Source organism: Mycetomoellerius zeteki, unplaced genomic scaffold (assembly GCF_001594055.1).
Source record: "Mycetomoellerius zeteki isolate Tzet28-1 unplaced genomic scaffold, Tzet1.0 scaffold149, whole genome shotgun sequence".
NCBI lineage: Eukaryota > Metazoa > Arthropoda > Insecta > Hymenoptera > Formicidae > Mycetomoellerius > Mycetomoellerius zeteki.
The window spans coordinates 507,638-535,264 of NW_017256436.1; the positions used below are offsets into that span (position 1 = coordinate 507,638).

At 34.8% G+C, this 27,627-nt stretch overlaps 4 protein-coding genes across 11 annotated transcripts in view; 2 read left to right on the forward strand and 2 right to left on the reverse strand.

Annotated features, from left to right (window-relative positions):
* Positions 1-501: 501 nt before the first annotated feature.
* On the forward strand, positions 502-6,551 carry Thor (eukaryotic translation initiation factor 4E binding protein thor). 2 transcript variants are annotated; one of them, XM_018444288.1, is made up of 3 exons: positions 502-1,076; positions 5,889-6,044; positions 6,218-6,551. In XM_018444288.1, the coding sequence occupies exons 1-3, from the start codon at positions 935-937 to the stop codon at positions 6,265-6,267; spliced, it is 348 nt and encodes a 115-aa protein (XP_018299790.1). In that variant the 5' UTR covers positions 502-934; the 3' UTR covers positions 6,268-6,551. The 2 variants fall into 2 exon arrangements, with proteins under 2 accessions (XP_018299790.1, XP_018299791.1); XM_018444289.1 differs by lacking the exon at positions 502-1,076 and adding an exon at positions 4,492-4,697 and having other exon boundaries at positions 6,218-6,296.
* A 10-nt stretch (positions 6,552-6,561) lies between these two features.
* Positions 6,562-11,566, reverse strand: Sting (transmembrane protein sting). Of its 3 annotated transcripts, none has more exons than XM_018444286.1 (3): positions 11,058-11,566; positions 8,682-9,670; positions 6,562-6,664 (listed from the first exon to the last, which is right to left on the reverse strand). In XM_018444286.1, the coding sequence occupies exons 2-3, from the start codon at positions 9,507-9,509 to the stop codon at positions 6,575-6,577; spliced, it is 918 nt and encodes a 305-aa protein (XP_018299788.1). In that variant the 5' UTR covers positions 9,510-9,670; positions 11,058-11,566; the 3' UTR covers positions 6,562-6,574. The 3 variants fall into 3 exon arrangements, with proteins under 3 accessions (XP_018299788.1, XP_018299789.1, XP_018299787.1); XM_018444287.1 differs by having other exon boundaries at positions 6,570-6,664; positions 8,693-9,670; XM_018444285.1 differs by lacking the exon at positions 6,562-6,664 and having other exon boundaries at positions 8,270-9,670.
* A 95-nt stretch (positions 11,567-11,661) lies between these two features.
* LOC108720330 (macoilin-1) lies at positions 11,662-18,083 on the forward strand. 3 transcript variants are annotated; one of them, XM_018444281.1, is made up of 12 exons: positions 11,662-12,453; positions 13,414-13,555; positions 13,656-13,782; positions 13,981-14,110; positions 14,254-14,320; positions 14,437-14,653; positions 14,744-15,002; positions 15,094-15,333; positions 15,538-15,714; positions 16,630-16,908; positions 17,010-17,203; positions 17,390-18,083. In XM_018444281.1, the coding sequence occupies exons 1-12, from the start codon at positions 12,374-12,376 to the stop codon at positions 17,650-17,652; spliced, it is 2,175 nt and encodes a 724-aa protein (XP_018299783.1). In that variant the 5' UTR covers positions 11,662-12,373; the 3' UTR covers positions 17,653-18,083. The 3 variants fall into 3 exon arrangements, with proteins under 3 accessions (XP_018299783.1, XP_018299785.1, XP_018299784.1); XM_018444283.1 differs by having other exon boundaries at positions 15,556-15,714; XM_018444282.1 differs by having other exon boundaries at positions 14,437-14,650.
* A 6,019-nt stretch (positions 18,084-24,102) lies between these two features.
* Dcps (Decapping enzyme, scavenger) overlaps positions 24,103-27,627 on the reverse strand; it is a 10,529-nt gene continuing 7,004 nt past the window's right edge. For 2 of the 3 annotated variants that reach the window (XM_018444341.1, XM_018444340.1), the window contains 4 exons: positions 25,868-26,265; positions 25,637-25,782; positions 25,196-25,532; positions 24,103-24,564 (listed from right to left, as the gene is read on the reverse strand). In XM_018444341.1, coding sequence (XP_018299843.1) covers positions 24,374-24,564; positions 25,196-25,532; positions 25,637-25,782; positions 25,868-26,265 — 1,072 coding nt within the window. In that variant the 3' untranslated portion in view covers positions 24,103-24,373. Of the gene's footprint in view, positions 24,565-25,195; positions 25,533-25,636; positions 25,783-25,867; positions 26,266-26,414; positions 26,644-27,627 lie in introns of those variants that run through there. The other variant, XM_018444342.1, reaches the window with a different exon arrangement.

The window sequence follows — 27,627 nt, forward strand, 5'->3', positions numbered from 1 at the left end:
TCCACGATTGGTCAGATTTTCGATACGCGCGATCCGCGATACGCGCGATACGCTCCATGGGACTGCACCCTTAGAGGAAGACGACGTTAGAAAAAGAAAAGGTTAGGATGATAAATGTCATAAATATTTGTCGTAAAATGGCGACTTCCGGTTAATTGGCTTCACTCTCCTTATGCCGGAATCAGACTACGCATTGAAGATTGAGGTTGAAGATTGAAGATTGAAATTTGACCAATAAGGACAAAGAAATTTTAGCTCCTTTCGTTTCGATTGATCAAATTTGAATTTGTCAATCTTCAATCTCAATCTTCAATGCGTAGTCTGATTCCGGCCTTATACCCACTCTATTGAGGATCTCTACATCACGACCTCTGCTGGCTCTGCATTGCGACTGCTTACAGCGCCACCTTAACGGCGACCTGATTGGGACCATACATATTTATCCCCACCACGTGACTTGAGCACATTATATACCTGGGTCTCCTAGAAAATCCAAGCTTCATACGTTGCTGTTACAAGCGCTGAAGCGCATTGCGTGTCTGCGTGAGAAGAGTTGATGTCCACCTCGCAGTCGTTCGTTTCATAGGTTATGTCGCGTTGAAATTCACGATCGCGTTAAAATCTGTAAAATCACGTGCGACTCGTTCTCAATTTATGGCTCTGCGAGCGAGAAATTAAACAGATCGTAGAATCGCACGATAATTTGTCTTCCGTTAAAAAGAATCGGGTGCATACCCTCGAGAATCTCACTTATTGCGCTGCTTTTCGCTAACATTGAAATTCCGGAGATCATCGCCTTTGTTTTCTTCGCGGTGGACGTGAGAGAAGAGAAGAGAAAGAAAGAGAGGGAGACAGAGACAGAGAGAGAAAAAAAGCCGCGTCCAAATCGACGCGTGGAGACAGAATACAAAAACGTGGAGGAAAAAACTACGAGATGTCGGCGTCTCCCATTGCCAGACAGGCCACCCAGAGCCAGAGCATACCATCTAAGAGGATCGTCATTCACGATCCCAATCAGCTACCGGTCGACTACTCATCCACCCCCGGAGGCACGCTCTACTCCACGACACCAGGAGGTCAGTCCACTTTTTTCCGACTCTTTCTCTCATCTCCACGTTTTTCTTAACCCGCCCGCACCTCCGAGATTTCTAGAATTCTTCCGAATTTCATTCGTGCGTTTTCGTCGTACGACACAAATGTGTACAGGACAGAGAAGTTTCTCGAATCTCTCTGTCTTGTAGCCACAAATGAAATAGCACCCTAAGGCCATCACACGTGCAAAAATTTTAGTCGTAGTCGTAAGGTCGCAAGCAAATCAACCAATCACGATCAAAATTACGATCTCGCGTTTTAAAACGCTCGACTGTGATTGGCCGATTTGCTTACGGCCTTACGATTACAACTAAAATTTTTGCACGTGTGATGGCCTTTATAGAAAATACGCATTTAGACCGGTATTCGTAGTCTATTCTTGAAACCGTCTTAGGTAAAATCTTAAGATGTTATAGACTAAGAAGGATGTATTAGCATCTTAAGAGATTACTTAAGATGGTCTTAAAATAAGAACGGATTATATGAATATCTCATTTATAATTGTTGAGGTGCAACCACAATAAAAGGAATAAGGAATAAAGATTTCAACCTATCAGATATCGGATACACCGGAATACCCGATTTCTGATAGTTCGAAATCTTTATTCCTAATTCCTTATTCCTTCTATTGTGGCTGCATCTTTAAGGACGCACGTTTAGCTGATGCTCAGTAAATAATGACGATTGGCGGATAAATATCAAACAAAATAAAAAAAAATTCTTTTGTAGAACTACCTATGTTCGTCTCCAGAATTTACTAGAATAAAAGAAAGCCCGAATTGTCGCGAGATTCTTGCGATTTCCTTGGATTGTGCGCGAAGTCATTTAAGATCTCGCCAAATTATATGCGCACGTGCAAGGCGCCGTCAAGGCCATTGATATTTACGCACAACGCGATCGTATCTTTCTCTTTCTCCCCGCGCGCATGTACCTACATATGTATATACGCGTACGCGTGAGTGCGTCTCGATAACAAACTGTTACGTAATTCCCGTTTCGGCACGGGTCTGTCTGCTTGGTCGCCCGTCCGCGTGGAAAATATCCGACGCTTTTGTGTCGCACGCGAAATTGTATCCTATTGAAGTAAAACCGGTCAATTATCAGTTCGCGATAATGCGCGACCTTGACATTAATTCATGGCCGACATGCAGAGCGATGGCCGGCAGATCATTTAATCAAGAATCTCTGGATGCTTCGGTGAGACAATTTGACAAAAATGTTATATCTTTGTTACTCACTGAATGTTAAGAAAAATAGAATGAAGCTTGTGTCGATTTGTATTACTAAATGGAAAGCATCCTCTAATGACCTTTGAATATCTTTTGTTAAATTATCTATTAGTTAAATAATTAATATATCATGTTAATATATATTATATGATTTTATTATATTTATTATATAATGTATTGCATTAATGTGTATGTTATAATTTATGTATATATCATAATATATTGTACACTGATATATTAATTTAAAGACTTTATGAATGAATAGTTTATTACTTGAGCTCATTTCCAAGACAGGACTTGGTTTAAAAATGTCTTCTACACATTTATCCACACCTTATAAATTAAAGGCTAACTAGAACTTTTGATTAGCATATCTACATTGGTTTATGCACCTACTTTCCAGATTATATGTATAGCTTGTCTATCTACCTCAACTTTTACTACTTCTATCATATCAACATTATTTACAATGTTTAATATTATTTACAATTATTATCACATTGTTACTTTATTACACAATTCATATACATGATGTAAATATTTTATAATTATATTGGTAAGTTCTTATAAATTATAATTACATATATTATGAAAAGAGATAACAGCATAAATTATGTAAATTCATAGAATTTAACGTTTTCTTTTTTTTTAAATGTTTTTTTCAAATACCACGTTAATTTTGTTAGCTATCATTCAAATAATCTGGACTTTTATTTCCTGGAAAGAAAAGAGAAAAAAGAATAGGTTAAATTTGAACAAAACTATAAAAAAATAGAAAGATTTTTTTTTCTCTCAAGGAGAAAGTGATTTATTAAAGTAATAGAGATAAAACGAACGTGATTCAAATGACGAAGCCACAGATCCCATGCTACTTCTTGAAGGATTAAATTTATTAAGGCTGAAGTTTAAATCGCGCGCCAGACTCGATATTGAATGTTGGTTGTACTTATTGCGTTTTTAGCAAACGATAAAAGGATAACTTATCGCGTTGATGTTTACGCTTCTTTATATGCGCGTCACTTTGATCGCAAGCAAAGAGAAGGCGAGCCACGAAGTACGTCCGTTATAAAAAAAAATGCGGATTGAAATTATACTGGGTGTCCTGTCATTTCCTTCGGTTTGTGAATTCTTTCGCCAATTTCGAACTGGTTTTTTCCACATGCACGTTAGCTTCCAGAGCGATGAGTAATACCTTTTAGTTATTAATTATATTGACAACTGCAGTTCACTTATCAGATAATGTTTCAAGTGCTCTTTAACAAAACCTTGCGCTTGAAGTTTAAAACATTTAATAGCAAAAATTTTTTAAATTGTACAAAAGATTGTACCATTATTAAATTTTTAATACGGTCGAATGAGTTTGAACGATTTATTATTTGATTTGAAAAATTGTCAAACAAGTCGAATAAGACTTTTAAAAATGATATATATTATTTGTTGGATATCTCTACTGATAATTCTGCTCTATTTATCTTACTCTTAAGAAAGAGTTCGATTGTTGATATAACAATCAATATAACAATATTATTCTTTTTCTTAAGTCTATATTACGAAAATCGTAATCTAGACTCAGATGTTTATATGTTAATATTTTTATTTGTAATGATAAATCGTTCTCTCCGAGATCTGCTCGATTTATACGTATCTAATTAGAGCAATCGACACATCGTGAATAAAACAATATTTTGTAGATTATAAAATGGTATAAATACTATAAATGTACAACATGAAAACATGGATAAAGTAATTACTTTTCTGATTCCATTTTTTAGATTTCTCAAAAAAATTTCAGTTTCCGATTTGAATTAAAAATATTCAAACACGAAAATGATATGAATAAAAAAATCTAACCGAAATATAGTAGACAATTTGCGAGCGGTGTGTGACGAGCAGTTAGCTGCTCCTCTTCTTTTTTTTTTCATTTAACATGACGCAAGCGAAACTCACTAGCGAGATTGTCGGTGAATTCGCAAACCAGGTGAGTGAAACCAGGTCGCCTGCACTCAGGACGCTGTTGTTCCTCGCCCCGCAATGTTTCCTGGGGCGTTAAACAGCCAAGGCCGAATTAATGTGTGCGCGCGCGATACATACCAACGTCGCCTGATGCGTAATCGGTGACGCGTGTAATGTTTATCGCTCGCGCCACGCCAGCGCGGCGCGCAGAAAGTCACGGCGATCTGAAAAACAAGGGTACACAGCGTGAAAACGACTGGACCTTCAAGATAACTTTAGCCGCGACAGTGAATCTCGCGTAAAATCTCAATTCGTAAACAATGACGGTCAACAGACAGCCGTTTCGCAGATGGACACGTGTCCTTATCGAACCGCTGCGAAATTGTGATGAATCCCTTCTTTATTATTACTATTATTATTCAGGTTGGTGAACGATTTGGCTGCATAAGAGAGAAAGGCGTTACTCGATGTCTCAATCGAAGAATTGTCAATTGATTGTTGATTCACGTGGTTTCTGATCTAATCGAGTGATATTCTTAAGTTAATAGATACAATTTTTTTCTCTATGGATATTTACATTGTTTGTTATTGAAAGAGAATTTTGTCAAATAAATTTTGATCAAGCTGCTTTAAGATAGTATAAATTTATTTTAGCCTTGTGCTAAAAAAAACGAAATAGTTACGTAAAAAAAAAAATGAGACTCGTGTGTTACACGAATTAAAATCAACGTGACTTACGCAAAGAAATTCTAACGTCTCTCGGTTGACTTTATATCGCACTATCTTTGCTTTCTGCGGTTATGTTTGTTTTGGCATCCTCGTCGACCCTTGCACTCTTTTCAAGTTAGGTAGGTGTCCGTACAGAAATACCCTTGTATAAATAGGCAGCGTGCATCGCTTTTCGTATAACTGTCGGGCCATTGTGTCATTTCTGCGTGTAATAGTCGTCCCACCATTATACAAATTTTTTTTTGAAAATCTGCCTACATTCCTTCTATTGTAGTCAAATCTTGTTTGCATTCTTTTGACTAAAAAAATTTATTACCTGAAGCATAAAGATTTATCGAAATCTCTTCTGTCGAATTCTACTCGGCAACCGTAAAATTACAATTATGTCAAACTTACGATAAAACCAACTTTAACTTTGTCGCAACTTTAACTTTGACGCAGTTTGTATTTTTATATACAAGTTACATTTGAAGCCGTAATTTTTGTGATTAAAAATTATCTGATAAGACTACAATATTAATGACTGTTGGACAAAGTTAAAGTTGGTTTTATCGTAAGTTTGACATAATTGTAATTTTACGGTTGCCGAGTAGAATTCGACAGAAGAGATTTCGATAAATCTTTATGCTTCAGGTAATAAATTTTTTTAGTCAAAAGAATGCAAACAAGATTTGACTACAATAGAAGGAATGTAGGCAGATTTTCAAAAAAAAATTTGAAAATACTTTTATATATATATGTATAGATATGTCTAACTATTCTCTCAATCAATTTAATATTCAAGAATATTTTCTAATGAATATTTAACACATACCTAAAAGAAGTTGAAGAACTTCATTATAATCACAAATTTTATAGCTAATTAAATCTTCGAATCTTGCGCAGGTACTCGCATCGTGTACGACCGCGCGTTTTTGATGAATTTGCGAAACTCTCCGATATCACGAACGCCACCACGCAACCCGCTGACCATACCGTCTGAATTGCTGAGGGGGAATACTCCGGTCATCACGAAAGATCCCGCAAAAAATACTAATAAAGGTCAGTCTACTTTTCTAAATCGATTTTTCTCTGCGATTTCTGCTTTTCTTACTAAAAAATATAGGATGGATGAATAATGCATTACATAAGAAAATATTTTACATTAATGATGATACATAATAATAATAATTATATTATAGAACTTTCTTCCTCACTTTTGTTTGACGTTACAGACTCTCTGACGATCGAAGAATCCGCGGAGCAATTTGAAATGGATATGTGAGGCAAATGCAACGTGCTGTTGTTTATGGCGATTAAAATGTGTTCGTAGCCATGCTCAAGAATATTGTTAATCAGTCTTACAGACAATCGCACAGAGTTGAGAGTACATGGCTAATACGCTTTAATCCTGTGCCTTTTACCAGTGGTCTTATTAAAAATCGTGAATCTTATAAAAAGATTTTTTCCTTGACGAAAGGCCATATCTTATTCACATATATTGTATACAAATCATTTTATTCTCGACGCTTGTCCTTGACCAATGTTATACGTATATTTGCATATAAAGAACGGCCGTGAATGTAAAGATGCTAATGTCTATAAACATTAGTGATCTGTTGTCTTCCTTTTAAAAATGGCCAATGCGATGCTTTGTAACGTGTTTTGTAAGGAACTTGTATCTGTGAATAAATGATACATACATTTTATACATATACATTTTACTTTGTTATTATTGTATACATCATACAAAAATAATTAACAAAAATAATTATAGACTTCCATTAAGTATATTAAGATTTCTTTAATATATGCCCGTTGAGCATCAAAAATTTAAATGTGATATTATTCTAATAATTTAGCCTCTCTAAATTTTCAAGTCCGATAAAATTTTCAACGCACAGTTCTAAATGACTACAAATATTGTGTGCGTGTGCGTGCGTGCGTGCGTGCGTGTGTGTGTGTGTATACAGGGTGTTAGTTAAAAGTATGTTGCCATACTCAACAGCGCGATTTTTTGGTTTATTTCAAGTAAAAAAAGTCCATATAAACAAAACGGCTTAGTTTCCGAAATAAAAAAATTTAAACATGTAGTAATAATCTGTTTATATGAAAGAAACAGCTTGAACTAGTTAAAAACAGAAAAATAAAAATAGGCTTCAGTTAGTCTGATGAAATAAAACAATTAGTTTGTTGAAAATGTCCTCCTTGCACCATCGAGCTTTCTTCTCAAAGATTAACGTACACGCTCAAAGATCAGAACTGAAGTCTATTTTTGCTTTTGTGACTTTGACTTTGTAACTTTGTTTACGGTTGTGCGAATGGTAACTCACATGAAGCAAGACATATTTATGCAGGAAGATATCTCCAATGCAATTTACCATTTCGTCAAACATTTGCGAACATTCACCTGTATTTCGGAAACTAAGCCGTTCAGGATACATGTTTATGGACTTTTTTACTTGAAATAAACCAAAGAATCGTTCTGTTGAGTACGGCAACATACTTAACTAACACCCTGTATATATATACATATATATATAAAATTCACATTGAATTATTTAAACGTCAAAGATCCAGCTTCGACTATTACGAACCTTTAATTTCTATTTCTCATTGGTTATGTTCTCACATGTACAGTTCAATAAGATTCTTATTGTTTAGAAATAATTAAATACTATTTGAAAATTGTATTGAGCAATAAGTATTGTTGCAACTTTATTTTTGAGCAAAAATATCTTGTGACAATTCGAGAGCAATTAAGTTACACACACATATATATATATATATATAAAACATTACATAATAAAAAGTTTTATATAATAAAACGAAATTTTATGTTTTCTATTTTAAAAGAATTATTTAAATTATTTAAAATTAGAGAGAGAAGAATCAAATAAAATGTTAAGCTCGCGTTTGAATATAATATCAAACTGTCGTAATACTTTGAAAATCTTCGATAAGAGTTTATCTAAAAAAAGTAATTTTATAGTCACAATACCTTTCTACTACTATTTTTAAAAACCATTACGAAAACAAGTCAAAATAAAGAAATAAAAAGAAATATTATTTGTGAATGAAACAATATGATTAAACATAACTTTTTAAGTACTGTGCAACAGTACATCATGCTCTTGTAGCAAATTAATCGCACTAAAGATCGTTATACACACATAAAGTTAATTCTGTAAATACTTAATATAAGATTCTTTCGGAAAATATTGGATATTTCAAACACAGTGCTTACGTTATATTGCTTTTGCACTATAGATAAATATTAAGTTCATTTATAACAGTCTTTACATTATACACATAAACGTAGAATAGGGTATAAACATATTGATGCAATGCATTATCAAATGTATAAAAAAAGATTTATAAAATTTATCACAATTTAGGACATACGTTGCCTAATTTCTTTCAATACTTGTATGCAGAATTTGTTATTTCTGATATTTTTTCCAAGAGTATTATTGCAATGTTAACTTTGTTTCCTTTCGCATCGAAATCGTCATAATAAACTAATTCACACAAATCTCTGGTTTCTAGGTTGCTTTGCAAAATTTCTTGCAGTTTAGTGTAAAATCTCTCGATAATTTTACGTTTATATCGTTTATATACAGCAGATTCAGAATGATTGTGTTTCTGTACTTCGTAGTATGTTAACAAAGGTGTCGCACCTTCCACCACTATATATACCGGATTATTACCCGATTTTCTTCCTCCAGGATATATCTTGTAGGCATTGTTGCGATAGGTTCTGCCTATATTCCCAGCCCGGTTGCGTTTCTCCTCCTCCAGCTCGTGTATATTTTCCATCCACTGACAGGACGCTTCTTTTAAGTCTGGTGGGATGTACCCGGAAGATGGTATTAAAAGAAATAGCTTGTGTACCGGAAATGTTACATTATGATAATCCTCGAAGTTTTCGATTTTCTCGATTATGCCCTTCCTGCCGGTTTCAGTGGATGGTAGAGTAAGCTGCAGGTAGCCATAGTAGAAATTATATGCCATACCCGTGCCATAATCCAGACCCTTCATAGCACTGAGATCAGACAGCGATCCTGTCTCCCATTCAGCCAGGTTACTCATCCTGATTAGGCAGAAGGAAAATATCATCAGTGGCACGCACACGTAGGGTCCGAAATTCCAGACGTAGCTCAATGGGCACCCGCGAATGGTGATGCTCAAGCCAAGGAACAGCAATGAGGCACCGATGATGATCGTCGCCGACGAGGTATTGAGAGAGAAGTGATACTTCGCCACTGACCAGAAGCTCTCCTCGGAATGCTGGCCCACATCAGTGGTGAACGAGACCAGCATCTGACACAGGCGTAGGATCACGTCGCAGAACAGGAAGATCACGAGGAAGACGGACGCGACGAGGGTGGTCGCGATCACCGACACAATCGTCCTATCCTTTGTCGCCTTGAACACGGCGAAGGCGAAGAAAACGAGGAGGACGGCACTGTACGCCAAGTAGGTCTTCAGCTTACGATCGGCCGTCGAATACTTCTCGCTTTCCATCTTCGCCGAAATCTAATCACTGAATCAAGTTTGATTCTTCTCAATCCGGCTTGCAGGGAAAAACTATTGTGCTGCAATAGACTTCAGAGAAACGTGGCACTGCCGCTTCAAGTAGCTGGCAAGCAACCGCCAAGTGTGACACACCCTTTCTTCTGCGAATTCTACATATCGAAATAGAACGGGAAACGTTTAAAGGCTTATCCAGACTTGCATAATCATGTATAACGTGCCGTGAAGAAACCGACCAATCTTGCGTGTTCAACGTCACGTTTGCTGAACTTCGTGTCCATTCATCATTTTATACCATAATGCTAATTAGTCGACTTCTTCTTTTTCTACACTGAGAAAAAAAAATCTTAATTTCAAAGAAATTTTCATTGATCCAAAGTAATAATTTGTTTGAATACGAGCAAAGAAATATTTCTTTGAAATTAAGATATTTTTCCTCAGTGTATACATATGTATCAGCTTAACGATCACTCGGCTAAACAGGTGACTTTTTTTATCTTATTTACGTAATTGGTGAACGTGAGGAATGAGTAATTAGCGTTATATTATCGTGTGTCGTTATAAATATTCACACAGTTTACGACTTAGTAAACACTACATTCCTTAACTGGAAGGCAATATTTGTTTACATCGTATATCGATGGATTTTAAATTGTTATTACCATGATGTAAGAATCCCACATGGATATATCTTACCATCATGATTATACTTTCATTCTCAGTCTCAGCATGCATCTGCGATCAATGTTGAGATAAACCATACATGGGCAGTTTGATAGTCAGTGACTTTTTAAGAGACTGTATTAGGGTTGGTTTATAATAGGCCGTAATCTGTTAACTTTTTCCGTAATCTATAAGAATTGACCAATCATAGTCGATTATTCTCCTCTCATTCGACTGTGATTGGTCAACTTGCATAATCATACATAATGTGCTGTGAAGAATAAACCAACCCTTAAAAATAAATCGAATTTTGGTTTAAAAAATTTAATAAAGAATCGTTGACTTATCGAACTGCCCGTATATTTCGTGAATATTGATTTAAAACGATTGAATATAGATTAGATACGCTTTGATTCGATCAAAGATATCTGATTCTCACTTTACATTGAATTCTACCAGAGGTTTCTATATACACTATGAATTTCCAAGAGACACCGATGACACAATAGGTTTATTCTTTTTAGCCCAACTCTTCTTGCAATTTTTTCTCTCTTCTCTGTCTCTCCAACGTGAAATGAAAAAGAGGAAAGATGAATTGTGCAAGAAGTCCAGCAAAAAAACAGACCTGGTGCAACACAGTGAATTATTACATCTTTATTACCATCCTTATTTACCAAAACAATTGTTAAACAAAGACGAAATAATCACTGTGTTACACTACATGACTATATTACTTTGTCTCTTGCTAGAAAAAACACCATATTATATCCTTTTATATTTTAACTGTTTAACCGTATTCCTGACACATTTAATAATATTTATATCAAAAATCAAATATATCGAATGTCAGTTCTTAACGTTGTTTCGTATACCTACAATTTCCATTATAGGAACGTTAACTTTACGGTCTCTCGAGCGACTGCAAATTACTACAATGGACTCTAACAGCGACTGATAACTACGCCGCTACAAAAGCTGCATTCTGCAAGTTATTCTTCTTATTAATTAGTGGCTCCCGCCTCCAGACATATAAAAGGAGGACGATACGGCAAATACGCATTCTGCAAGTGACTGACAGGTGCTGATAGGACGGACATAACGCGTCCATGCGACTCGAGGTTGAACTAATGAACTCTCGACGAGTGTTTTTGGCGGGAAGGCGTTCGCACATAACCCTTCATTACCGATGACGGGAAAAGCGTGGTCGAGACAAAGGCGGGGGAAAGCGCGGTCCCGTTTTTTCCCCGGTCACGTCGGTTGGCCTCGCGTCGTACCTGGTCGCACCTGCCGGCGGACTCCTCGCGATTTCGTAATCGCGAGACGACGTGCGATCGTCCTGTAACGGTTCTCGAGTTCGCGCAGCTGCGTTTCTCCGAGAGCGCACGAGAGAGGAGAGGAGCTGCCAAGCTGGAGGAAGCCGCTCGGTAATGCGCGCCAAAGAAAGAAAGAGAGCAGGCGGGAGATCGCGTTGGACGGGTGGGTGGGCCGGGAGGGGAGGAAATGGAGGGGGAGAGCGGAGCAGCGCGTGTTGCCAGGTCGCGCGCGCGGAGCGCTGTTAACGCGAGTGAAACGAGCCGATGGACCGACCGCAGCACGGTCGGGAGACATCTACGATCGATAAAGGCTCGTGGAGAAAGCCCGAAATCGCGTCGCGCGACGGAAAATCGCGAGAGGAAGAGAGATAAATAAAAAGAGAGAAAGAAAGAGACAGAGATCGGCCGGCAAGCGAGCGATCGGCACGCTTTTGTACGAGGTGATAAAACGTCTTGCGATTTTTCGTGACGCAGACAAGACAGCCGCGACAACGACGACGGCGACGGCGACGGCGGTAGTAGTGGTGGTGGTGGTGGTGGTGGTGGTGCGCGGCGCCGCGCGATTAATACAATCGGCAGGTGATTTCTCGTCGCTGATTAAAGCGCCATGTCCCGCGATGGACCAATCAGCTGCTTGGTAAACCGCCGTGAGACCTCGAGTCTGTCCACAGACGAATGACAACAAAAGAGACTGATAGAAGTCGCGCGCGCGAGAGAGCGAACCCGAGTTTTTTCGCACGCGAGTGTGTTACCCCCGCGCGCAGCCGAGGAGGCCCAGTATATCCGCCGTCGCGGCCGCTTTTTTTCCGTTTACCCCCCGTAGCGCGCCGCGAGTAACGTCGCTTAAGCCTGGTGGTGGTGAAAGGTGCCGTGAGGAATATGAAGAGGAGAAATGTCGAGTGCGGTAAGCTTCGGAGGCCCTTGAAACGCAACAAGCTCACCGAGGGGATCTACGGAAGGTAAATTCTCACGCCGCCATATGCGCATCGCGTACGGTACGTACGTACGTACACCTACGTCGGGGAATGGCCGTTTTCCTTCGCAATCAAAAAACGTAACCAAAACCCTCCCCCTCTCTCCCGATCACCCCCCTCTCTCCCCCGCGCCGTCCCACCTCGCGGAAAGACGCGAGTGTTGTAGGTCACGACAACGATAACGACGATAACGATAACCATAATAATGACGAGCATGATAATTATAATTATGATTATGATCATGACGTTTGATGACGATAACGGCAGTAGCAACGATCGCGCGCGCGAATGTCGAGCAACCGCGAAGCCGAATAGACGCCGCTCTCGTCTCCTGCTTGACATTTATCTGCGATTCGGATGTTCTAAGGACATACGCATCTCCTTCTCGGCGCTTTCCCGTCTCGTTTTTTTTTTCTTTCGTCCCGCGGTCTCTCATCCAAACGCATCCCTCGCATGTTTAGGATATACAGCATCCCATGTTCCAATGATCCAATCTGTTTAATGCATATGGTCTACAAGCGGCTAAACACTGCGATAATAACAGTAAAACAAATGCGATAGTCCAATGGACTTTTCTTTCTTGTTCTCTTTTTCTACTTAGAGAGCGTAAGATCTTGTTATGTAAGCTCTCTGGTGTTTTCGATAACACCAACTTGGTATCTTGTATCTTGTGATCCAAACGTATTTATCGAATATTTTGAAAGAAAGTACAGTTGACTCGCAAAGGTCAGTACAATTTGTTTTTTGCCGTTGACCTGGACTGTATTAAAAACCTTCTTGTTTCTTTCAAATGTATATTTATTTTACTTCAAGTACAAGTATGTACTAATTGAACCATAAAAAACTAAAGTAAATGTGAAGACATACAGATGTATCGGTCACTGTGAGTTATAATCTAGCATATGGCAAACATAACATGTATTAAAATAATTATATTTGTTTCAGTACCTTGCTTTATCTGAAGTTTCTTCTACTATGGGCCATGGTGATCTTGGCAGACTTCATTTTGGAATTCCGTTTTGAATTTTTGTGGCCGTTCTGGCTACTCCTCCGAAGCGTTTACGATTCCTTTAAATATCAAGGCTTGGTAAGTATTAACGTGTGTTACGTAATTACCAAGATCCATGCAATCGGACATTATCAGATGTAAAATCTCATTGTTTCTTTTTCTTCTCTCTCTGTTTTAGGCCTTCTCTGTATTTTTTATTTGTATTGCACTTACGTCAGACATGATTTGCTTCTTTTTTATCCCTGTGCATTGGCTGTTTTTTGCTGCCAGCACTTATGTTTGGGTGCAATACGTCTGGCATACAGGTATGTAGAAAACAAATGTATTTGACATATTGACAAATGTGTAATGTACACTTATCAAAATGTGAGTCCTTCATACTACTGGTCCATAACATATTGTAGGAATTACTTTGTAGGAATTACTTTGTAGGAATTGGATTTCTAAGAATCCTAATTTTTAATGGATGTGAGCGATTAACCAAATGTTCATATTTTAAACAGATAAAGGAGTGTGTCTACCAACTGTGATGCTGTGGCTACTATTTCTATATATAGAAGCAGCAGTGCGGTTGCGTGATTTGCGTCATATGCCATTTCACCTAGACCTCTGTCGGCCGTTTGCAGCACATTGGTAATAGTTTTATCTTTTTTTTTGTAGATGAATATAAAAATCATCAAAAGATTACGCTTTGTGTATATTATTAGATGTATAATAGGATAACCTATTTATGTCCATTTGCTCCAAGTAAAGTTTTCTGCATTGCATATTTCTAGCATTGGCTATCCTGTAGTTACATTGGGCTTTGGTTTCAAGAGCTATGTAGGCTACAGAATGAGGCAGGTTAGTAATCTTCAACAATCTTACATTAATTTATTACAAATACATCTTTTGCAATTCAAAATAAGATATTTATCATGGCGATTATATTTATCTTGATTCATTCTTGCTCTCAACAGAGAAAACAAAAAGATGTAGCAAAGGAGAACGAGTTCTACCTACAATTACTGCAGCAAGCACTGCCTCTAGAGCAACAAGCTATGTCAATGCAGCAAATTCAACCGCAAATGCAGCCACAGACACAACAGGTCACTGCGTCGTTAGAGCAACACGTGAAAACTCAAACACACAAATTGAGTCCACAGTACAATCCAAGCCCTGAAAAAAGCAGAGGTAGTTTGTATTTATTATCAACTATTGTGAATACAGTATTGCTATAATTTCCATGATTACACGCGTTTTAATGTTTCTGTTTGTTTATTTTAGAGGGTAATAACAATTCCATAGAAACGAACGTACAAAATGGCGGAGTACACCCTAGTAGCCAGGTCACATCACAAACACAAACTGCTACTACCAAAAGTACTCATAGAAAATCCTTAGACAAGAGTGAAAAGCAGGAAGAGCAGCATAATAAACACAATGTATCAAATAATTCACCATCAGACAAAAGCGACAAGAAATTTATACACAGTAATGGAAGCACAGTATCGCACAGTGACATACAACTCATCGAGAGGGTGGGGTATGGTCAATTTCGTATTCAAAAGTGTATTTCTTTTTAATCACACTTTAATTTCATGTAAAATACTTATCGACACAATTTCTTAAAACAGATCTGTAAATGATTTTGACATAAATGAGGTAGAAAAGGACAAATCTATCAAAGGTTGCGGACATACTACAATAAAATCACAAACGAATGGTTCGGTAGCAGGAAAATGGAATAACGTAAAAGAAAGTCGAGATTCATCGTCGACTACTAATGTCCAACGGGAACGTAAGACTCGGCAGGTTAAAAATACTAGTGAAATCACAGCGGAGCAACAGAAACAGCAAGATGATTATTATCAAAGGTATATCATACGAGAGCAATTTTTCTTGTAAATATATTATAAGTTTCTATCGAAATTTTGTTAATCCAACATATTTTTGAAGGCACAGATTGAAACTATTACAAATCTGTGTGTGGTATTCGTACTTCACAAATCCTATACCGTCTTGTATCCATCTAGTAGACTTCCTGTCAGTTTCTTCAGCATGATTTGTCGTTGAAATAGGTTACTGGTGTGTCGCAGGCTCGAGGCAGACATAAAACGTTTGAAGTCAGATTTGCAATCAAGTCGACAAATGGAACAAGAATTACGATCGCAAATCAATGTCTTGCTCAATGGAGAGAGACAAGCTAAGGGTGATATTCAACAACTCCAACATGATAATGACCAATTGCAAAGCAAGTAAGTATAAATTTTTTAATAATTAATAACTTTATGAATTATTTAATAATTGTAAATTATTTTTATAATGTTACTATGAATTTATATAATATACATGTAAAAAGAATCTATCCAGTTAGTGTGCTTTATATTTTAAAATATATATAATATTTTCAATATTATTTTCAATTATAATTTGACATTTCTAAATTTAAATTTTAAATATACAAGCTTTACATATGTATAATATTAACATATTAATACAATTCTTTTGCTTTGTTTTTTCATTGTATATATTAAAAAGAAAACATTTTTTTGTTATCTGTTCCTGTTCATGTTAGTATTTGAACAGAAAAAATGTACATATAGATTTATATATCTACATAAATTATAAAGATTTTTTAAATAATTTGTTCAAATTTTAGTTAAATTAAAATACACAATATTTGTTATATTATTAATCATGCTTATATTCTCACGATTTGAATATATACTGGAATTATTAATCATTACATTCTTTTCTACATATATTAATGTTAAAACAAAAGTATCATATTTGATAGGACATATAAAAGTCATTAATTCTTTTAATTTTTTAAAATTAAACATGAAAATACGTAAAAGATACGTGAAATTTTATAGTTTATATTATAAAGAAAATCAGTTATAAATAATAATTATATTTGATACTTATAAATGGCTTCACTTCATACAACCTCTCAAAGGAGTCTACTTCTTTATCCCACAATTCCCTTATAAATTTTTCGTATAGATTTTTTTAATAACACAATATTTTATACCATTAAATATAAAAAATTTTTTTAATTTTAATTTGTATTAAAATGTAGTACACAGAGAAAAGGGAGACGGAACATTTGTATTTTGATTTTTTAATAAAATCAGACAAATTCTATGATGTAAATTTTAATATTATAGATTACATGGTCTAGTGACGGCGCGTCAATTGGATAAGCAAACGGTGTCATCGTTGGAAAAGCGAATTGCAGAAGAGCGAAAGCAACGTAACGCATGCGAAGCGTCCTTGCTCTCCGAACGAAGGGCACGACGAGCTGCCGAAGAAGCACGCTCCGCAATTCCACCACCACCACCTCCGCTTATCAGGCAAGAATGCACTGACGCGTGTAAAAACCGGAGATCTCAAATGGAACAGGACCTTAAAAATCTGCGCCGAGAACTCAAATTGAAGGAAGAAAGGTAAGAACATGAATTTGTTAGTATAAAAGTATAAAATTGTTTTAGATTATAAATTGCACAATGCAAAATAAACGGAGCGCAAATATTATATGTTGATTTAGATGTAACGCATTGGAAAACGATGTCGCGCGTTGTAAAGAGAACCACAGAGAGTGTGAAATTCTACTCCCTGCACTCAATGCGCTGCAAGATAAAAACGCACATTTGGAAAATAGCTTGAGTGCAGAAACGCGTATAAAACTTGATCTGTTTTCGGCACTCGGCGAAGTTAAGCGCCAATTAGAAATCCGAGAAAGTAAGTAATTGAAACAACGATACGTTCGCGTTGTTTCACATATTTTTTTTCGTATATTTCAATTTTCTTAATATTTGTAATATATGATTGAAAAACGTGTAAACATTTGTCAAAAATAATAGAAACACATATATTACACATGGTTGTTGCACTAGCAATATATCATATTATTTTCTGTTAAATCAGGCTTAATCAGATCTCAAGAGAAAGAAATCGAGATGTTGAAAACAAAAATAGCGCAAGATTTAGCTGTGATGCCACAAGATACATTTGGTCCAGCGCCAATCTGTGCGACGTCCAAGCTTCGTTTAAATAGTGAAGTGAGAGTAGTAGGAACAAAAATACGTTCGAATGAAAGTCCCTGTCCGGGGTGTACCGTGTCAAATTTGGATCCGAATGCGACAGCGTACACGCCTAAAAGTTCCCTTATAGCATCGACTGAAGCTTAAGGAACTGCAATTCTCTCATCAGAAACCCGATAGTAGGATACATCAACTACAAAGAATGTTTCAAGTTTCTTCGTGGAAATATCACTATTTGATTCACAAGTATGCAAAATACGGATTTATCGATCAGCTGCTGAATCTTTTCTGCATCATCTTCTTTAAGACAACACATATTTTTATTATATACGGATCCTCCCGATGTAAACAAAACCTGGAAGTCTTCCATGAGAAACTTCGCGAAACATGTTTTGTATCGTGTCTTGTCGTTTTGAAAAAGAAATGGAACCGTTGACATTACTTATGATCACGCGACGCGGCACTGGTTTTTAGAATGTCAAAGAAATCCAGTAACAATCTTAATTTGTAACATTTATGCTGTAGGTTGATCTTACGAATATATAACAATTCGTGAACAATCAGTGAATCGTAACTATCTCTTTTCACATGCATAAATATCGATAATAATGTCTAACAATTAAAAAAATCAGTGTATCTGACCGTTAGTTTATATGTAAGTAAAATATATTTTATATTCTACAAAAATATCTTTCTCTCTCGGAAAGAGTTTGTCTTATACATTTGTGAACGTTGCTGAATGATGTAGATTTTTTTTATATATATTTTTAACTATTTCAGAACACGATTTGACATTTCAAATCGATCTTTATGTAAGATAGGAGAAAAGTGCTAAGAGATGTTCTTTTTTTATTAGCAAAGTCACAATAAGAGATATGTTGGAAAAGTTAATATCCGTATTACGATCTTCCTGCAGTATGCCTAAACATACGATGACTTGTCAAAGATGCATTCTTATTCAAGTCGTATAACTGAAGCTAGTCCATCATACAAACTATTTAAATATCATTGGCGTGTCAAGCCATTTTATGTTATGCGATCATCATACAGAAATAGCCATTGACAACATAGAAAGAAATATGAGCATTATCCAAGAAGGATCAAAGTAAATGTCACGACGCCAAATTTGTTTTAGGTAACCCTAATGTCCGTACGATGATACTCTCACATGCACACATGCGCGTATTTGTGTTTTTAAATTTTCATACTTTTAGTTTAATATTTTTGTTTTATGTATTGGCTTTCAAAACGGCATAAAGTAATCATTACATTTTTCGTGTGTGGAAAAAATAATATAAATTTCAATGTGATAAGAACGATTGATTCGTAAAATGTTACTAACAAAAAGATGTAATGGCTAACTTGATTTAATTTAAAAAAAGCTTGGCATTCATATAATGATCATGCTGGTATGTGAGACTATGTAATGCCATATATTTGGTTAAAACAAAAAAAAGTTTAAACGCAAAATGATAATTTTATTAAAAGTACAAAGATAGAAAAAAGTTATTTTCGTATTAAAATCACTTTATTTAAATAAGAAGAATATTTATTTCATTATTTAGCATTGAAAAAATTGATAAAACTACATTGTGACTAGATATAAATGTGGATAAAGTTCTTTTTTCTTATGCGTGACGTCCATTAATATAATTTCAGAGTTAAAAGAAAGAAGTTTCGTTTTCTTTTTTTTAATTATTATTCTTAACGTATATATCTGTATACAATATGTATATATATATATATGCTATATGTCATATGTATGTTATATGAATATAATTATATAGACATATATATATATATACACATAAGTACATACATATACATATGCATATATGTATACAAAATATTACATGACTTGGACGAAAGCTTTATGGCACCATTGAAGGTGTGGTACATAATGTTTACACGAGAGATTTGTTTACTCTTATAAAAATATAATAATTGTACATGGCATATATCTGGCGCGCTCAGTTATTTTAAATATTCGCGAAAGTAGAGCGATCATATCAGTCTATCGATTCATAAATTACTCTATTTAAGTGGGTGCTATATGTTATAATTCTGATTTCTTTAGATTTATGTACCTTCACCTTGAAAAATTGATAAAAATTGTTACTTTTAATTTTAATTGGCTCGTGTGGAGTATTTGGAAGACTTGTTTAAGAGCATAAAATGGCATTATGAATGATTAATGAATAATGATCAAAAATTATGTGTGGTGTGTGGGTGTGTGTGTGCGTGTATGTGTGTGTGGAATTGATTGAATAATTAATAATTAATCGACATTAATAAAATTTGACGTTTTTATTTTATCCGCAAGAAAGCCAGTACTTGCTTCATTATGTTGCAAATATTGTGTAAACTTGTTAACTATTACGAGGTCATTCTTCCATAATTGTACATACAAAGCACTGTCATGACAATTTACTTATGGACACTAGTAGTGGATCATGACCAACTAGTCAAGCGAAGGAGGAAGTTCTACAAGCACGAATATTTAATAGGTATCCAACATTTCAAACTTTTCGCCTTTTATGGAAAGAAGAATACAGAACCCTCTCACTTTACTAAGATTTAGCATTTGGACTCATTGGATAATGTGAATTGTGATGAGTCCACAATTTCCCGGATGATCCACATAATAAAGGACGACGTTGTAAAGGCTTTCCTGCACAATGTGTATATTATTAAATTTTGAATTTGTCTTCAAAAGAGCAGTGCGAGTTTGTTACTTATAAGAAAGTTACGTAGAAGTTTTCTAATTTGCATATGTTAGTAACGTGTATATCGTGTACTTTAAGTGCATGAAATAACTCCGATGGTTGCTAGTTTATTGGGGAAAGAAATGATAAAATATGTGCATTTCTATTTCCGAATTGTTTGTTGTCCCAGTGTCGAAGATATTACTTATACTTAACTTTCATCTTGCGAATAAAATCGTTGATAAGTTTCGATTTAGATTTGCGTTTGCTTACACTTTGCACACAAATAACGTAGCGAAGACGATATAGACATGTAAATAAATATTTACCGGAAAGGAATTTTGATACCGCTTCGTAAACGCATCGGTGTAATTGTTGGGGCACTTGCGTGGCATAGTTATTTTGCTATAAAAAAAGTCAATTTACGTTACGGTGATTAAGATATCTGCCAATTTAATTTGGACAACGAGGTTTGACCAACAGGCTTGTCAGCAAAGAAAAAAAAAATTAAGTTAAAAAACTATTGATTTGTAAAAAGAAATATCGATTAGTATTGTGAATACGTGTACCTGACCAAGGGCTTTCTTGAAAAATATCGCATACGAAAATACTATGGTAAGTACATGTTACGTCTATTATAGATTTTTGTATGCGATATAGTTTTAAAACATGGGCCCAGGACGTGTGCTGTCGTGGTTCTTTTTCCTTTTCTTTTTTTTCCATTTTTTGGCTAATTTACTTATCTTGGATTTAATTCCACCAGAGAGAAGGCTGGCTTGATAAGCAATTAATATTATGCGAGATAATATCGTATACATTGAGTTATTGTGATATACATACACACACACACACACACACACAAAGAAAAACAGACGCGCGCAATACATACATACACTGACACACATTTACATAATCATCATATGTAAATATGCATTCGCTTTACATATTTATTTGTGTATACTCGTACATCGCATGCACATCGAAACACATGCGGTCGCGTATACACATACATATATGTGTATAACTATTTTAGTTACTACATAACGTTCTCTTATCATAATAAATTAATAATGAGATAATTAATCGATCGCTAATAGGTAAGTTTCCTATTTCCAAATGCATTGTTTCACTTCGCGCGACAAGAGGAAGACGTGCGTAACAAAGTACTTAATTTTTATGTTCGATTTTGTTCGGCATTCTTCTTGGACGTGTGTGTGAGAGCGAGAACGAAAGAGAGAAAGATTAGAGACATGCACAAAAGAAGATTCAGGTACTTTTTGTAATACCTGCTTCCTGAATAATTTGTAAGTTCTCTGATATTACATAACTAATTTATTAAGTTGGCGAATTGACAATAAAAAGCTTTTTCGTTTTATAACGAGGTTTTCGACGTCTCGAATCTGACCTCAATTATGATGGGAAAAGTATCTCGCGGACGTCTTTTTTTTCTTTTTTTTTTACATATTATTAACGTCTTGTGCGCTTCCACAAACACATGCGTACTTATACTTATTGTCATTGCGTAGCAATTAAGTTTATATCGTCGCGAGCGACGAGTATAGCATATTAAATGCAGTACAGCAACACCGCTATTGATCTCATATATTGCGCGACCGTACACGCAAATGCCCTTATTAACGATTTATTACAAAACCGACATGCGCTGGATATCTCGTAGAGTGAAATTTATAAAACATACTGTAATCATCTTTTTCTGGAGATAAAACAAATCAAGCAAGTGACATTACGCCTAACTGGAGAGAACGCACGTGCGTTTTAATCTCTGCTGCATATATGATATATATATATATATATCACATAAGGCAGTGAGTTTAAAAAGAAAAAGAAAAATAAGAATTTGGCTAAGAGAACTTTTACGATTAATCGTAAAATTCACCAAATATGAACCAGATATGTACGACACTATCATACATGCGTTTCTACCGTTAATTCGTAACCAAGCTTTGAGAAATCCTGTTTCGAACGATGGCACTTCTGGCCAATACCACAATAATCTTATATTTATAATGATCCTTCTCTTCTGCATATTTTCTGTCTATCGGTCATACAGAATATATTTGACTTTTGTTTTCATATTAAAATACATGCTTTATAAATTTTCCTTTCATCCTTTCGAGATCATTATCTCTAATTTCCTATTAAAGATATAATTATAACAACACATTGAGATTCCTCTTCTTGCAATATTCTAATATTGTGAGTTTCATAGAAGAGAGAGATACGATTCATACCTTTTTCTACCTTTTTCTCTCTCATTTCTGTTGTTCCAAAAAAAAGGAAGATTCTGAAGCCATATAAAACAAATAAAATTGTTTGTTGGGAAAGAAATACGCGTACGTCTAAGAATTATTTTCGAATATACAAATATTCATTATATTATATTCAAATGATATATAATATACAAGATTTCTAAAACATAAGGAAACAGAGAGATTATCGATGATACTAATAATGGATGATTTTATTGTGTATTATGCTATAAATAATCTCCACAGCAATATTTATTAAAATAAACATTGTAAAAACTGATATATATTGCGTATAGTTTATACATCAATGATTACAATGATATTAAAACCAATTTTTCTAGTGCACTGTGATACCATTATTGACGTTGTATTTTTATTTGCTCTACGATTTTATTCGTTGCACGTTTATAGGTATATTTATAGCTTTCTTTTTCTCGGTGATTAAAAACAAGGAGAGGAATTTCCATGATTTATGTGAATCGTTTATATTGATGCTGACACTGGCAACACAATCTGATATTTCTGACTTAGTTTGAATAAACGTTATTTTCGTTTAATAAAAATGAACGAGTTCTTGTAGATCCGTTTGTAGAAACAACAGTTAAAATTGTAGAAATCGGTCTTATGGGTAACATCGATTCGATCGATGGTCTCTTTTTATAAACGGAATAAAATGCATTCAATGTAAGCAACTACAGAGCAATATAAAAAGCAAGCGTTAGCTGGCAATATCATACAGAACGCAGCAATATAAAATTTGATTTTATGTTACAATTAAAGCACAATTTATACCTACAGGTTCCTATTAGTCTTGAGAACGATAGTTTTTACTTTGCTTAAATACGAAAGTGAATGATTATCGCAAATCTAAAGAAATTTATTACGCAACGCGATTGTGACCGAATTTTTAATAAACCAAAAAGGCATACACATATATATGTACATACGTATGTATATGTATAAGTTTCTTTTCTCATGTTCCAGAAATATTTTACTGCTCTCTACTAAATGTGTCAATGCATCGTATACAAACGAATAAAAAGGTTTAAAAGTGATAAGAGAAATTACAAGTAATGAAATATATTTATTGTTTTCGCCCTTACCAATCTATATTACATTATATCTTATACAATCTACTTTTATGTAAATTTTTCTCGTGTTAATATAATAAAGGATTATCTACAATGGGAGCAATATGGTGAGGTAAGCCATGACAAATCAATTAATCACAGTCAAATGTGAAGTCAATTTCTTACAGCTTATAGTTTACTATATAATATTACTCCTATTGTAGATGAACACAACACTTTTGATTTTGTAATTATATATTACGTCTTATCACGTCAATTTTTAATCATCTCTGATTTTCGAAGTTTCTGTTTCTTCATTGCAGCTATATTGCAATAGAAATGAGAAATTATGTAATTTTTTTGTTGAATAGTGCAAAGAAAAAATTCATATGCTTTCTTGTTTTTATTTAAAAATTCAATAAATAGTTATAATAAAAATATATAAAAATTTAAAATTTTATGATATATTGAATGTCAGATAAATCCTTTTTTAAAATAAATGCTATCATATTTTTTTTATTCATTTATGTAAAATATATGTATATGTTCCTCTCTTTAAAAAATGGTTGTGTAAAAAATAAGTATTCTTCAGTCTTCCATCTTCTTTAACTATTTTCAACTATAAGTAATTTAAGGTATGATTCTAATATACTTTATTCATACGAAGATGCTATTTCTACAGAAAATGTTTCTGATTAATAACACTGCATGTTTTGTGATTGTCTTTTCTTATTTTCAAATAGTAAATAGAATACATATCAATTTCTTATTGTATACAAACGTAAAGTATAACTTACGTTTTTTCAAAGAAAAGCAGTCTTATTTATACTATATTTACAGTCTCTTGTGTTTCACATGTTGAGATTTGTAAAGCTCCATGAGATTTAAACTTTTCGTAAAGTGGACTTCCTTTAAACACGACATACGAAAGTACTGCTTTCGTGTAATAGTCCGACATCAGTTCCAAATTCCGTATAACTGTTGATAAAAGATGCGCTTTTTCCACATATATTCCTAGATGAAAGAATAATATACTGCAGTTAAAATATCCATTTTAAAATTACTCATAAAATAATATATACATATATAATATTTATATACATATGTAAACGTATATATATTTGTATATTTATACAGGGTGATTCAGACCACCCGGAGATGCCGGTACATTAAATAATTTAATTAATATTGATTTTATTCATTAAATTGTTTATTATTTAAAATGTTTGAAAAATACATACTTTTTTATTGATATAAATGATGTTTGCTGATAATCGAATTTGCAATTGCGACATTACTTTTCGTCAATTAAATTAGACTCAATTTAAACATACAGCAGTAAATGTTAATAAAGATTTCAAAATGTTTGCAATACTCATTCGGCATCGTGTGGTTTAGCGGTATCCATCAAAGCGCTCGACGCTTGGTTGCGCTGCACCTGACGGTGCGAACTTCACGTCCTGTGATTGGAAGATTTCAAAGGCTCACTATTTAAAAACTGTTGACCCCACAACATTTTGCTATTAACCTTATCGACTCAGTTTTTCATGAGGAATACGTACGTACCGGCATCTCCGGGTGGTCTGAATCACCCTGTATATATTTTTATCTATTATTTTTAAAGTTTCTTTTTATAATAATTTACCTGGTGCCTCAAACATAAGATAGCAGAAATGCACATGTAGATAATAGTATGATGGCTGATAATGGAAATATATTCTGAGCTGAGATGCAGGTATGTTAAATTTTTTACTAATCGCTGCCGTTCCAGCATCTTGTATATTTTTTAATAAAGGAAGATGAGACCCATTCAACTCTCGCAATGACCTTATTTTTTTAAATGGTAGTGCCAATAATTTCAATGTATCCATCTGTTTATCCCATTTAAAATCTGTTACTAATACAAAACCATTATCCTTGTCAGGGTCCTCGTAAATAATACTTTCTTGTTCAGCTTTGTGCTCCAAAATATTAGTAATCCACTGGAAAGAGAAATAATATAGAAATAAAATGTGCTTTCTATGTGTGAATAATCTTCAAAATTATGTCAAATATGAATCAATGTTACATTTCAAATAAATTATACCTCCAAACTCAGACTCATTGACTCAATATAAGGGAGAGTGACCTGCTGATAAAGTTCATAGGTTTCATCTATCACATACAACTCCTGTCTCTTATATTTATCGATGTGTGTCTGAGAAGCAGGGTATATCACAGTCACGTGTAGACCTTGAAAAATAAAATAAATTATTTTATAAAATAGCAACTAATACATTAAAATACATGTAAAATCGACATAAGCAGATTGGTATACCATTATTTTCCTTGGTTGGAAAACAATTGTAATTTCTGTAGACGTCATTGGTAAAGATCTTTCGGAAGGTCGTCTTTCCATCAAAGAAATCTTTCTCCAAGACCACCTTGTCCTGAGGAAAACTCTTTTGCTCGAGCAGAACAACCGCCTGGCCCTCACGATTCTCAAATGTCCCTTCCATGCATATCAACTTTCGAGCACAGTTATTTTGTAGCACCCTAGTTACTTTGAAATCTGATAGATTCAGCTCTGTCTCACTCGTATCATTCTCGCCCAAATTCTTCTCAACCACGTTGGTGCTTCCGTCGTCCAACTTAACTTTCTTCACTGGTGGACAATTTCCGTCGTTTGTGCTTGCACATTTCTCTGCCATGTTTGTTACTTTAATATAAAAAAATCTAAAAATAGAATAAAGTACTGTATGAGATGCAAGACATTGAGAGAGAGATATAAACATTAGATCTTTTTGCAGTGAAAAATATAGAAAGATTAAGGTACATAAGGAGTTTTTTTTTTCACGCTATTGTTGGCAAAAAGCACTTTTTACCAGTGATCAAAAGAAAAAATCCGTTCCTTTCTTTTAGCTTTCTCTTACAAATCCTTCTTTTGATACAGTGGTTTAATAAAAACTTGTCATTGTTCAATTTCTGTTACAATTTTCTCAATCGTGAATGAGATCAGATAGACCGGTAGATAAAAACGGCAGGTACTGCGATGATTCTACTCGACAAGACTTCGCACTGCTTCGCACATGCTTTTCTTAATAAAATTTCCACAAATGAATCGATGTAAACATTGGTAAATATCATGATGTAATAAGAAAGGTGTATTATTGCGCATAGCAATGGCGGCACGACTAGCGGACCCAATGAAATTTAGGTCCAAATACACCCGCGCAATTTGAATACGAAATAATCACATAAGATCATATGTACTTAAAAAATTTGAAAAAATAATGTAAAACTACTTGGAATAATATAAACGTGCAAAAATTCTTTTGTAATGAAACTAAAATATATTTTGCAACTAAAATATTTCGAGCATTTGTAATATAATTGAAATTTGACCAATGAGGGAAAAGGAATTTTAACTCCTATTTTGATTGGTCAAATTTCAATCTTTCAATCTTCAATTTCAATTTTTAATGCCTAGTCTGATTTTGGCCTTATGCGTGGTCTACAATGGGCAGTAGCAGTAGTGGATTAAGAAGTTGGCGTAGAAATCAACCAATCATAATCGAATGTGAGGAGAATAATCAACCATGATTGATCGATTTCTACGCCTACTTCTTAATCCACTACTGCTACTGCCCATTGTAGACCACGCATAACGGAGTGAGCTCTAAAGTATTTCATTACTTTAGATCTACAATAGATATTTTAAGCCTTAAGCCGTAAAAAATTGACCAATTACTTAAGGCTTATATAATGCATTAAATAGTGCAAACAACGTGATCGACAGTCACGTGTGTCAGCTGTGTAAACAGCTGCGGCCACAATATGGCTGCTTCACTTAGGAGAGGATAATCAGAATACATATCAGACTGCCAATCAGAAACTCGGACGTCAATGTCGCTTCTCTTTATATGTATAATATATAGGACTCTAACCGTGAGTTGTGGAACTGGGCCCAACTGGGCCTAAATTGGAGGAACGAGAAATAATAATGGATGCTTTCCAGCAAGGACATAGTCAGACACTGTGTAAAGCCTTGTGTCCACGATGCTAGAAATTGGTCCGAGATCTCGGAGAGAGAAAGAA